This window comes from Lepidochelys kempii, chromosome 5 (assembly GCF_965140265.1).
Source record: "Lepidochelys kempii isolate rLepKem1 chromosome 5, rLepKem1.hap2, whole genome shotgun sequence".
Taxonomy (NCBI): Eukaryota; Metazoa; Chordata; order Testudines; family Cheloniidae; genus Lepidochelys; species Lepidochelys kempii.
Genome location: NC_133260.1, coordinates 135,438,034 through 135,451,690, shown reverse-complemented (window position 1 = coordinate 135,451,690; position 13,657 = coordinate 135,438,034). Strand labels below are relative to the sequence as shown.

The following is a 13,657-nucleotide window of genomic DNA, read 5'->3' as shown; positions in this document are numbered from 1 at the left end:
TTAATATGATGCTCCCCAATTGCTTTTCTTAACACCTGTGGTTCAGGAGAGGTACATTTTGTGACCCAATTAACCAAAGAGAGTGTGGGTGGAATTTCATGGAACCCAAGAATCTTGTGACAGTTGTGTCCCCAGCACTAGAGTTTCCTCTGTTATGGTCACTTGGTTTCATTTATAGCTTTGTGTATAAAGCATGTATCACTTGTTTCAACATCTGGATCCCAAAAAATACGTCTGAAATGCAGTCACAATACCATGCTTAGAGCAGGCACTTATGAGACCCAGGAACTAATTAGGAGAGGTCATCAGGCTGTTAGGTTGACCAGTTGTGTCCCCTGGGTCCTCCGAGGTTCTGGACCCACACTGGCTGGTGAAGAAATGAGACACTGTATTAGTACCCTAAATTTTATTAAAACACACAAACTAACAAAAATAAAATCAAGAAAGCTTAGCTTCGGTGATAGGTTACCAGTAATATTAAACTAAACTAGAAATAAAGCATTACCACTATCCACTCAAAATCAGATCAGGATTAAACCAAATTAGTCTAAATATTAGATTGGAGTTAACTAAACAAATTAGCACCAAAAAGCATCAGACTTTATAGTCTAAGAAGGTGCATCTCATTTTAGTTATAAATCAAAATTAATCAAATTGAGAACTGGAATGTTTAAGTATCATAATACTGAACCTATTGCCTAATGTCTGAACCGGTGTCTCTTCAAACTTCAGTTCTTATGTGGTGGTGGCTACCCCCCCCCCCCCCCGAGATATTATCAGACTATAGCAGAGTGCTTTTGATAAGCAGAAGTTTGAGTACTCTTATTAGCTGAAACAGATGATGATCTTGAGTCTCAAGACTGTCACAGAACACTCTTTGAGTAATTAGACAATAAGTAATTTTATGAAAGGGAGACTGGAATCTCTATCTTGATGGAGAAAAATTACTCTATCAAGATGAAACCTAGGTAGCCCTCTGGCCTCTAGGTGTGCTAGAGGGTGGAGATCCAGTATTTCTGAGCCCATTCTTAGATAAGAATTCACTCACATCCCAGCCAACCATAAACAAATGCCTGAATGGATGAATAGCTGAACTTTGCACTGGGTCCTGAAGTTCAACCAACTTAGGAACGTCAGCCAGGTGGGTGAGATCAGGTGAAAGACAATCTTGGTGGAAGGTCCTTGGAAGATAGTGGCTTCCTGCTCCTTCTGAGACCTTTCCAGCTGAATTACCTGGAGTTGCCCCTACCACTAGACCAGGGAAGGAAAGGGCTGTCTGGCACTGACTGGTGCCGTTCTGCTAAAAGGAGTTGGAGGTGAGTGTTTCCCAAATTATTATGGAATACAGCATCGGAGAGCACTGCTAGCATCATAGCAGCTTTAGTTTGGGCTCACTTATTCTAGCATTTGGCCCTCTTGACATCACATAAGTTTCCCCACACTTTGCTGTTCTCAGCCAGAGGAAGATTTGCCAAACACTAGGATCTTGACCCCCCTTTGGTTATATGATTCTACTGCATCAAGAGATTGAGTTCTAGCAGAAGCCTGGATGCTTTGTTCTTGGATCGCTTACCTCACAAATGCAAGTCTTTCTCCATATGGAAGAAAACAGCTATTTCAGTGCTGATTCATACCCTAAGCAAGTGGCTGAGAATATTGTTTTGATAATCAGGATACCTTACCCAGCAAAGGATAAAGTGTTAATAAAACTGTTGTTTAACTGCTACACAATTATTGTGTGAGGTTTTACATCCGATTATTGCTGGTTCACTTGCTTTGTAACCACAATTAAAACCACTTAACTTTTTATTAAATTCAGCCCATGTCTATACTACTAACTAATGTTAACTCAAGTTACATTGGCATACAGCTGCTGCAGTCAGTACATCATTTGTGCATGCTTGGCTCCTTGTGTTCATAGGAGCCAACTTCCCCTCTGCCCTGTGGGTGCTTGACCCCCACCTCTAGCCCCGTCCCTGCCCCACCCTCACCCAGCCCTAATTCCACCCCCTTCCCCCAAGTCCACACCTCTTTACCGCCTCCTCCTTGGAGCGCGCCGTGTCCCCACTCCTCCCCTGCATTCCCGGAAAGTCCTGTTAGGCGGCGGACGGGAAGCACTGGGAGGGGGAGGAGTGGGGACGTGGCACGCTCAGCGGAGGGGGGAGCTTGGCTGCCGGTGGGCGTGGAGCACACCCTGACTTTTCCCCATGGGTGCTCCAGCCCCGCAACACCCACGGAGTCAGCGCTTCTGCTTCTGTTAGTGGTGCGCATACTCCCTCGGAGTGCTTGTATCGATGCACGATGAGATGCACTATGGGTAAGTATCCTACTGTGCAACTTGCCACCCTCCAGTGCACTGTCTTTTGGCCATCCCATAATGTCATCTATATCACATGATTTTTGCACCTTTTTTCCCCAAAATCCCACAAACCCATGGAGCTTGCATAGTTCTGCACTACTGTCATGACTGTTGCAAGAACAGGGTGCAACATCCTGCAGTATTTGCAGAGCCGCAAGAAGAGATGCGGGGAACACGATGATTCCTTGGAGGACAGATTGCTGTGGGAAGTAGCAAGGCCTGATTCAAGGTTGTTGGTGGTGGTCACAGAGCAGCTGCAAGATGATGGAGTGCTGGTTCTGGGCCTCAGAAACAAGCACTAACTGGTGGGATCACTTTATTATGCAGTTTTGGGATGATGAGCAGTGGCTGCAGAATTTTAGGATGTACAAGGCCACATTCCCTGATGTGTGTGCCAGACTTGTCCCAGCCCTCCAGTGTAAGGACACCAAAATGAGAGCTGTACCAACAGTGAAGAAATGAGTGACGATCGCACTGTGGAAACTTGCAAGGCTGGATTGCTACCAATCAACTGGGAATCTTTGAAGTAAGGAAATCTACAGCAGGGGCTGTTTTCATACAAGTGTGCAGGGCCATTAATCACCTTTTACTATGTAGGACTGTGACTCTCTGCAACATGCAGGACATAGTGGATGGATTTGCAGCTGTGGAGTTCCCGAACTGCAGTAGAGCAATAGAAAAGGAGTACTTGTGGCACCTTAGAGACTAACCAATTTATTTGAGCATAAGCTTTCGTGAGCTAGAGCTCACTTCATCGGATGCATACTGTGGAAAGTTTAGAAGATCTTATTATATACACACAACGCATGAAAAAATACCTCCTCCCACCCCACTCTCCTGCTGGTAATAGCTGGTAACAGCAGGAGAGTGGGGTGGGAGGAGGTATTTTTTCATGCTTTGTGTGTATATAATAAGATCTTCTAAACTTTCCACAGTATGCATCCGATGAAGTGAGCTGTAGCTCACGAAAGCTTATGCTCAAATAAATTGGTTAGTCTCTAAGGTACCACAAGTACTCCTTTTCTTTTTGCGAATACAGACTAACACGGTTGTTACTCTGAAACCTGTCATAGAGCAATAGACTGCATCCATATCCCTATTTTGGCACTAGCCCACCTTGCCACAGAGTACATCAACAGAAAAGGCCTACTTTTCTGTGGTTATGTGAGCACTGATGGATCACTGGGAATGCTTCATCTACATCAATGTGGTTGACTGGTCAGGGAACGTGCATGACGCTCACACCTTTAAGAACCCAGGACTGTTCCGAAAGCTGCAAGCAAGGATTTTCTTTCCCAACTGACAGATTACAATTGGTGATGTTCAAATGCCAATAGTGATCCTGGGCAACCCAGCCTACCCCTTCTTCCCATGGCTCATGAAGCCGTACAATGGGCACCTTGACAGCACCAAGGAACACTTCAACTACTGGCTCAGGAGGTGCAGAATGACCATCAAATGTGCTTTTGGTCATTTGAAGGGTTGCTGGCGTTGTTTACTCACGAGATTGGATCTAAGTGAGAAAAATATCCCAATGGTCATAACTGCTTGCTGTGTCTTGCATAATATCTGTGAAGCAAAGAGGGAAAACTTTCCATGGCATGGAAGGCAGAGGTGAAGCATCTGTCTGCTGAATCTGAACAGCCAGATACAAGGCCATTAAAAGAGCTCAGTGTGGAGCTATACAGTTCAGGGAAGCTATGAAAAGAGCATTGTAACTGTGAGCCAGAGTAGCGTACGGTATAGTGGTGTGCTCCACCTGGCTCTGCTCTTTTGCAGTCCACTATGGATCATGAGGTAAATTCTGTGTGTGTGTGTATGTATGTATGTATGTATATACAGGAATATAACATTAATACACACATAGATTTTGTTTGTGAATGATCTTAGGAATTGTTTCAGAGTAGCAGTCGTGTTAGTCTGTATTTGCAAAAAGAAAAAGAGTACTTGTGGCACCTTAGAGACTAACAAATTTATTTGAGCATAAGCTTTCATGAGCTACTTCATCGGATGCATTCAGTGAGTTGTTGTGTGACACTACATGGTAACAAGTAATTGGATGCTTTCAGAACTGCTGAGTGCCAGACAGTATATGTTGAGAACTAATAAAGAAGAATTTTGTTCTGAGTAATAGAATTTTATTCTGTAACAGAATCTGTGCAAAAAAATCACCTGTCAATTTAAAAACAAATACATTTAAGACTTAATTTATTAAGAGAACAGAAATTATGAACAGGAGAGAACATTCATGTCCATTTCAGCTACACGTACAGCCGCGGTGGCTTTCACAGGTTAGTGTATGTGAAGCTGTGATTGTTTCTAATATCCCCTGGGATGGAGTGGTAGGGGTAGTGAGGTGACCCCTCTTGCCATGTGGAATATCGAGGGCAGTTATAGGGAGGTTCCAGTACTGAGTTCTCAACAGGCTGCGGAGGGAGGCGAGCCCAGGATTGTTGCACCTGCAGGTCCACAGAGTCTGCAGCATCTGGGTTTGCTGCCTGAGAAGCCCCATTATGTCCTGGTGCATCTCTATCTACATTTCCTCCACTTATCTTCTCTCCACTCTATCCTTCTCCAGGCTGCCTGCAGTGTTCATCCTCCAGGCCCTGTGCTCACTGTTGGATGCACTGGCTTGCAGGATCTCCTGGAACATGTCGTCACAAGTCCTCTCCTTTCTCCTCCTTATCTGGCTCAGGTGTGCTGCGGGTGTGGAGGGGAGACCCTGAAGAATGCAGTGGCAGCAGCTGTAGATAAAACATACAGCGGTACCATTGTCGGTGTATTCACTATAGAAAGTGAAACTTAAGATACTGAACTCACTTCCTTTGCTCCCATAAAGTTCTAAGCACTACATTCTCATTTCTGCTTGGGATTGCTTGTGCACGGTGCCAGTCCCGGCACCAGCCACAATGAGTATGGCCTGTGGTGGTTGGGGAAATGAGGAGGGAATTGCTTGGTTGCGTGATTCTAGTAGTATAGGGCAGTGGCACTGAATGCTGGCATAATTTTCCACAGGTGGTGGTGGTGATTTTAGCTGATCTCTCACTCCGGAGGGTAACAGGCAGAGAGCACAGCTGCTGCTGGTGGCCCGATGCCACTTAGGCCCATATGCTGCTAGCCAGTGTACTGCAATGGTGCCTGCTGAAATTATTTTAAGATACTTCACCGTGCCACTCTATCCCAGAGGAAGAAATAAGACAGTCTTCCCTAGAAACCTTTGGCAGAGGTTTGCAGAGTATCTCCATGAAAGTTTCATGATGTGGAGAAAGTGAATAAGGAAGTGTTATTTACTCCTTCACCTAACACAAGAACCAGGGGTCACCCAATGAGATTAATAGGCAGCAGGTTTAAAACAAACAAAAGGAAGTACTACTTCACACAACCCACAGTCAACTTGTGGAACTCGTTGCCAGGGGATGTTGTGAAGGCCAGAACTATGATGGTTCAAGAAAGAGCTAGATTAATTCATGGAGGATAGGTCCATCAATGGCTGTTAGCCAAGATACTTAGGGATGCAACCCCATGCTCTGGGTTTCCCTAAAGCTCTGATTGCCATAAACTGGGAGTGGATGACAGGGATAGATCACTCAGTGATTGCCTGTTCTGTTTGTTCCCTCTGAAGCACCTGGCATTGGCCACCATCAGAAGACAGAATACTGGGCTGGATGGACCATTGGTCTGACCCAATATGGCCCTTCTTGTGCTCTAGCGAGATATCAGAAGAATTCATGGGACATCCCTGTGCACGTAAACAAACTGTTCACCGTGGCCCCCCGCCGAAGATAGACGGGATTGAAAAGCAGTTAACTCTACCTCTTTGTTGTACCGCTATCTCTTCTAGCATGAGTAAATTAATAAGTCAAAAGATGTGTCCTACTACTTTCAGGGAGGCCATCCCTGAAATTTAAAATTAAACTGCACACTTACCTGAGGTTTCTTCCCCTGCACTGGGCTCGCCAATGCTTAACTTGTGGGACTGATTAGACTGCACTGGAGTTAAAAACAGGTTCTGCCTTGCTGCGTAGCTGGATCTCCTGGTTGTCTGTCCCCATCCTCCTCTTCCTCACAGTTCACGGCAGGGGTCTGTGACTTTGGATTCTCGGATGAATCCGTGGTGCTGTTGGGGGTGGTGGAGTCTCCACTGAGTAGGGCATTCAGCTCTTTGTAAAAGCGGCAGGCCTATGGCTCGGCACCAACTTGATTGTTGAAGGCCTTCTGATGTGCCTGCCGCAGCAACTTGGCTTTCACACAACAGTGCTGCTGGTCCCTGTCTTAGCCCTTCTGCATCCCCTGAGAAATCTGCTTGTAGATAGCCACATTTCTAGGGCAGATTCTAAGCTGTACCTGCACAGTCTCTTCTCCCCACAGGCACAGGAGATCCAATATCTCCTGTCTACTCCAGGCAGGAGTGTGTCTGAAGCATGTAGCCGGCATGGTCAGCTGGGCAGTTGCACTCAACAATGGAGAGATGCTAGGTGTGCTTGCAAAGACAGGCAACCAGGAAAAGGAATTTCAAAAATTTGTAGGGCTTTAAAGGGGAGAGGGTTCTTCTGGTCTCTATGACCCCTCACCAATGGAGTTCACAATGATGACCAGAGTGTTCAGTGTGGGGCATTGTGGGACAGCTGTTGGAGGACAGTTACAGTCGACCTAAGAAAGGCAGTGTCTACACTCACACTGTTGACCTAAGAACATCAACCTTGGCTCTATGCTGCTCTTGGAGGTGGTGTCCATAGAATCATAGAATATCAGGGTTGGAAGGGACCTCAGGAGGTCATCTAGTCCCACCCCCTGCTCAAAGCAGGACCAATCCCCAATTTTTGTCCCCGATCCCTAAATGGCCCCCTCAAGGATTGAACTCACAATCCTGGGTTTAGCAGGCCAATGCTCAAACCACTGAGCTATCCCTCCCCTCCCGAGATGTTAAGTTGGGGTGAAAGGGCAGGAGCCCTTACATCCGCAGGAGCCATATTTAAATGGTAGACACATGCCCAACAAGGCTGATGCAAGGCAGGTTTTGTTGACCTTGTTAACTTTGTAGTGTAGACTAGGCCTCCTGGATAAAGAAGGGAAACAGTTAAAGTACTTGAAACTTAAAAAGTTGAGTAAAAGCTTTATTTTAACAATTTCTCTGATTCCTTTTTTCATTTTTCTCTTCAAGTGGTCAGTTTGGATGAGCTATTACCAGCAGGAGAGTGAGTTTGTGTGTGTATGGGGGTGGGGGGGATGTGAGAAAACCTGGATTTGTGCAGGAAATAGCCCAACTTGATTGTCATGCACATTGTGTAAAGAGTTGTCACTTTGGATGGGCTATCACCAGCAGGAGAGTGAATTTGTGTGGGGGGGTGGAGGGTGAGAAAACCTGGATTTGTGCTGGAAATGGCCCACCTGATGATCACTTTAGATAAGCTATTACCAGCAGGACAGTGGGGTGGGAATAGGTATTGTTTCATATTCTCTGTGTATATATAAAGCCTGCTGCAGTTTCCACGATATGCATCTGAGGAAGTGAGCTGTAGCTCACGAAAGCTTATGCTCTAATAAATTGGTTAGTCTCTAAGGTGCCACAAGTACTCCTTTTCTTTTTGCGAATACAGACTAACACGGCTGTTACTCTGAAACTCTCCTTACAGTGTGTATGAGAACACCCATTGTTTCATGTCTGTGTGTATATAAATCTCCCCACTGTATTTTCCACTGAATGCATCTGAGGAAGTGAGCTGTAGCTCACGAAAGCTTATGCTCAAATAAATGTGTTAGTCTCTAAGGTGCCACAAGTACTCCTTTTCTTTTTGCGAATACAGACTAACACGGCTGTTACTCTGAAACTCTCCTTACAGTGTGTATGAGAACACCCATTGTTTCATGTTCTGTGTGTATATAAATCTCCCCACTGTATTTTCCACTGAATGCATCCGATGAAGTGAGCTGTAGCTCACGAAAGCTTATGCTCAAATAAATGTGTTAGTCTCTAAGGTGCCACAAATACTCTTTTTTTCTTTTTGCGAATACAGACTAACACAGCTGCTACTCTGAAACCTATCATTGTGCAAGGCACTGCATTTAGCCATATGGAGTGGAAATCTATCAACTTCATGAAAAAACTCATACAGATACAGACAGACATCATGTTCCTTTCCAAATGCAAACAGATGGACATCATACCAAAAGGACTGAAGGTAAAAAAATCCATTACAATCTACATACCACACAGACTATGCTGACAGCTTGTGCCACACGCTCTCAAAGAAACTGCGGAACCACCTGATCAACATCCTCTACACCAAACAGGGAAAGATTAAGAATGAGCTCTCAAAACTGGATACTCTCATAAAAAAACAACCTTCCACACAAACTTCCTCGTGGCTGGACTTTACAAAAACTAGACAAGCCATTTACAACACACACTTTGCTTCTCTACAAAAGAAAAAGGACACTAAACTATCTAAACTACTACATGCCACAAGAGGCCAAAGCAATGGTTCCCTTAACCCACCCAGCAATATTGTCAATCTATCCAACTATACTCTTAGCCCAGCAGAAGAATCTGTCCTATCTCGGGGCCTCTCCTTCTGCCCCTCCACCCCCACGAACATGATACAGTTCTGTGGTGACCTAGAATCCTATTTTCGATGTCTCCGACTCAAGGAATATTTCCAACACACCTCTGAACAACATACTAATCCACAGAGACCTTCCTACCAACACTACAAAAAGAAGGATTCTAGGTGGACTCCTCCTGAAGGTTGAAACAGCAGACTGGACTTCTACATAGAGTGCTTCTGCAGACGTGCACGGGCTGAAATTGTGATGCTGTTTTTCCACTTGCCCCATAACCTCAGCCGCGCAGAACACAATGCCATCTACAGCCTCAGAAACAACTCTGACATCATAATCAAAAAGGTTGACAAAGGAGGTGCTGTCATCGTCGTGAATAGGTCGGAATATGAACAAGAGGCTGCTCGGCAGCTCTCCAACACCACTTTCTACAAGCCATTATCCTCTGATCCCACTGAGGGTTACCAAAAGAAACTACAGCATTTGCTCAAGAAACTCCCTGAAAAAGCACAAGATCAAATCCACACAGACACACCCCTGGAACCCCGACCTGGGGTATTCTATTTGCTACCCAAGATCCATAAACTTATAAATCCTGGACACCCCATCATCTCAGGCATTGGCACCCTGACAGCAGGATTGTCTGGCTATGTAGACTCCCTCCTCAGGCCCTACACTACGAGCACTCCCAGCTATCTTCGAGACACCACTGACTTCCTGAGGAAACTACAATCCATCGGCGATCTTCCTGAAAACACCATCCTGGCCACTATGGATGTAGAAGCCCTCTACACAAAGATGGACTACAAGCCATCAGGAACAGTATCCCCGATAATGTCACGGCAAACCTGGTGGCTGAACTTTGTGACTTTGTCCTCACCCATAACTGTTTCACATTTGGGGACAATGTATACCTTCAAACCAGCGGCACTGCTATGGGTACCCGCATGGCCCCACAGTACGCCAACATTTGTATGGCTGACTTAGAACAACGCTTCCTCAGCTCTCGTCCCCTAATGCCCCTACTCTATTTGCGCTACATTGATGACATCTTCATCATCTGGACCCATGGAAAAGAAGCCCTTGAGGAATTCCACCATGATTTCAACAATTTCCATCCCACCATCAACCTCAGCCTGGACCAGTCCACACAAGAGATCCACTTCCTGGACACTACGGTGCTAATAAGCGATGGTCACATAAACACCACCCTATACCGGAAACCTACTGACCGCTATTCCTACCTACATGCCTCCAGCTTTCACCCAGATCACACCACATGATCCATTGTTTACAGCCAAGCTCTACGATACAACCGCATTTGCTCCAACCCCTCAGACAGAGACAAACACCTACAAGATCTCTCTCAAGCATTTTTACAACTACAATACCCACCTGCTGAAGTGAAGAAACAGATTGACAGAGCCAGAAGAGTACCCAGAAGTCGCCTACTACAGGACAGGCCCAAGAAAGAAAATAACAGAACGCCACTAGCCATCACCTTCAGCCCCCAACTAAAACCTCTCCAACGCATCATCAAGGATCTACAACCTATCCTGAAGGATGACTCATCACTCTCACAGATCTTGGGAGACAGTCCAGTCCTTGCCTACAGATAGCCCCCCATCCTTAAGCAAATACTCACCAGCAACTACATACCACACACCAGAACCACTAACCCAGGAACCTATCCTTGCAACAAAGCCCGTTGCCAACTGTGTCCACATATCTATTCAGGGGACACCATCATAGGGCCTAATCACATCAGCCACACTATCAGAGGCTTGTTCACCTACAGATCTACCAATGTGATATATGCCATCATGTGCCAGCAATGCCCCTCTGCCATGTACATTGGGCAAACTGGACAGTCTCTACGTAAAAGAATAAATGGACACAAATCAGATGTCAAGAATTATAACATTCATAAACCAGTCGGAGAACACTTCAGTCTCTCTGGTCACTCGATTACAGACCTAAAAGTCGCAATATTACAACAAAAAGACTTTGAAAACAGATTCCAAGGAGAGACTGCTGAATTGGAATTAATTTGCAAACTGGATACAATTAACTTAGGCTTGAATATAGACCGGGAGTGGATGGGTCATTACACAAAGTAAAACTATTTCCCCATGTTTATTCCCCTTCCTCCCCCCACTTCACGTTTCCTCAGACGTTCTTGTCAACTGCTGTCACGGCTGCTATTCTGAAACCTCTCCTTGCAAGTGGTTTTCTGGGTGAAATCACCTTAGCTGGGTAAGTGACCACCAAAGGCTTTGACAGCTTTTTGCCTCTTCATTATTTCTGTTAAAGCGATGTGGTCATTAGTCTCGTCCTAGAATGTTTGTTTGCTGAATGCAGTCTCTGAGTGCGTCGTCTGCAGCCGAGTGACTCCTTACCCTAGGCAGCCAGTCTACATAAATCAAGATTGGATGTTTCTCTAAAAGACCAGTTCTAGTTCAAAGGAATTATTGTGGGTCAATTCTCTGGCCCGTGTTACACAGGAGGTCAGACTAGATGCTCATAGTGCTCCCTTCAGGTCTAGGCATTTATAGATCTATAAACCAGATGTGGAAAGGCCGGTTTGTTACCTCATTGCAAATGCAAGTTTTTGTAAATTATCTTGGTTATGCTATCTGCAGAGAAGTGCCCAGAGCGTGGGATATATTGATCCAAATACTTCACAGGTGGTAGTAAAATGTGTTGAGTATGGCTTATAGGAGACTTTATATAGTCAAATAGAAAATCTCAAGACTCTTTCCACCACTGTCTCTCAGATAAGTGTTTATTGTTTGGTAATTAGTCAACGTGGATCTCTGGAGGTATATTTATGTTGGGTAAAATAGTGTACTTAACAGTCACTGGAGAGCTCCAAATGTATTTTCTCCACAGATCCATACTCTCCTTTCCTCCATCCTGTTAGAGAGCTTATTCCTTCACTCTCCCACTTCCCTGGTCCTTCTCGCATGAACAGAGAGCAACGCTACCCAAAGTCCGGAGGTGCAAACAATTTGATGTTTGTTGGGGTGAACTTTCAGCAAGCTTAAATCCAAGTTCCTTTTTCCTTATTTTCGAATCCCAACTTACTTCCTGTTTGCCCCTAATTTATATAGTAATATTCTTAGCTATACCTTAACCAATCATTCTACTGAAATTTACCTAACCAATTCTAACATATTGTAACATGATTAGCTAACCAATTATATCCCACCACCTTAATTAGTTTACACCCAGCAAAATTAATTACACAGCAGACAAAAACAATCACAGAACCAGACAGAGTCCATGCAAATAAACAATAGCAAAGTGGGAACTATAATGACAAAACAATACAGAAGTGAGGATTTCACAACTACATCTATAATGACATAAGGGTTTTCCAGCTGTATCTATTGATAAGTGAGTTCTAACCAGACAGAAAACTATCAACCTAAATTTCCTTTTACATCTTCTAGGCACTTCCCTTTCTCTGGAGGTGATAGATCGGATCACCTTTCTAACAGCCCCAGATTGACTAGTTTGGAACATGAGGATGTGACCAGTTGCTTCCCAGCTTATGGCTGCCGCTGCTGCTTAGCCAAAGGCCTTAGCCTAAGAACAGGGCCTCAGACTGTCACAGTGAGAGAAGGCCCTTACACAGATTCTTTCTTGTATACCTCTCTTACTAGCTAAATGATAAACATAGACCTACATTCTTAGAGTCTAGGCCTTTACAGGCAGGCCTGAATATCTGTATCCTAACACATCCTTGCTTTGGAAATAAGGAGTAAGTTTAGCCCTACCTTGTTTCAGAGGTGCACTCTGTACATCTGTATGTACGTGTGTGTGTGCGCATTGGCCCCATACCAAACTAACTGCTTTTGAATGGTTCTGTGACACGGGCATGGAGCATACAAGTGTGGATCAGTGAAGCCAAATATTTGGATAATTCAAGTTGATTATTTTTATTATGACATTCCAGGGAACCCCAGTCAATGGTAAATAACCTTGATTTCTCTCTCTCTCTCTCTACTAGGTTTACAAAGATGATAGGGTTGTAATCATTAAGGATAAATATCCCAAAGCTCATTACCACTGGCTAATCTTACCCTGGGACTCCATCTCCAGTCTAAAATCCGTAACAAAAGAGCATCTTGAATTACTACAACATATGCATGCTGTTGGGGAAAAGCTGATCCAACAATGCCTGGATAAAGATAGCTTGGAGTTCAGATTGGGTTATCATGCAATTCCCAGCATGAGGTAAGGCTAGATTGTTCAGCCAGTTTTATTTCTGTTATCTGGAACACATTCAACCAATGGTATCGATTTCATGCCTACATAGCCAGGTTGTGTACCTGTTTTTGGACTTGAGCCTTTTTGATTTACTGAGATAAGGCCTTATTTTGAAAATTTGCAAAATGAAATTCTCTTGATTTATGATGAATGTTTGTGTCTTGAGAAACAGGAATGTTGGATGTCATTAAGAGGTGTAGAGTGTGCAACATAACAATCCAGAGCATTTAAACTATGTAAAAGTAAAAACAGGGAGTATTAGCTACGCTTTATTTTTCTCAAGATTATTTTTTTGCTTACTCAGAAATATATAATTATCATATCGTTAAAAGTAAGTAGAAAAATTTTATAAGAAAATGGCAACTTTTTATTAATCTTCTGGAAGTCAGAAGTAGATTTTTCTCTGAAGCCCACATGAAGGCGTGCTCTCCTAACAGTGGCGAATGTTCCAGTTTATGGTGCAGA

General features: G+C 44.3%; 1 protein-coding gene across 1 annotated transcript in view; it reads left to right on the top strand.

The window, feature by feature from the left end:
* Positions 1–13,657, top strand: part of APTX (aprataxin) — a 36,133-nt gene that overhangs the window by 14,037 nt on the left and 8,439 nt on the right. The window contains 1 exon segment of the mRNA XM_073346033.1: positions 12,933–13,159. Within this exon segment, the coding sequence (XP_073202134.1) occupies positions 12,933–13,159 (227 nt within the window).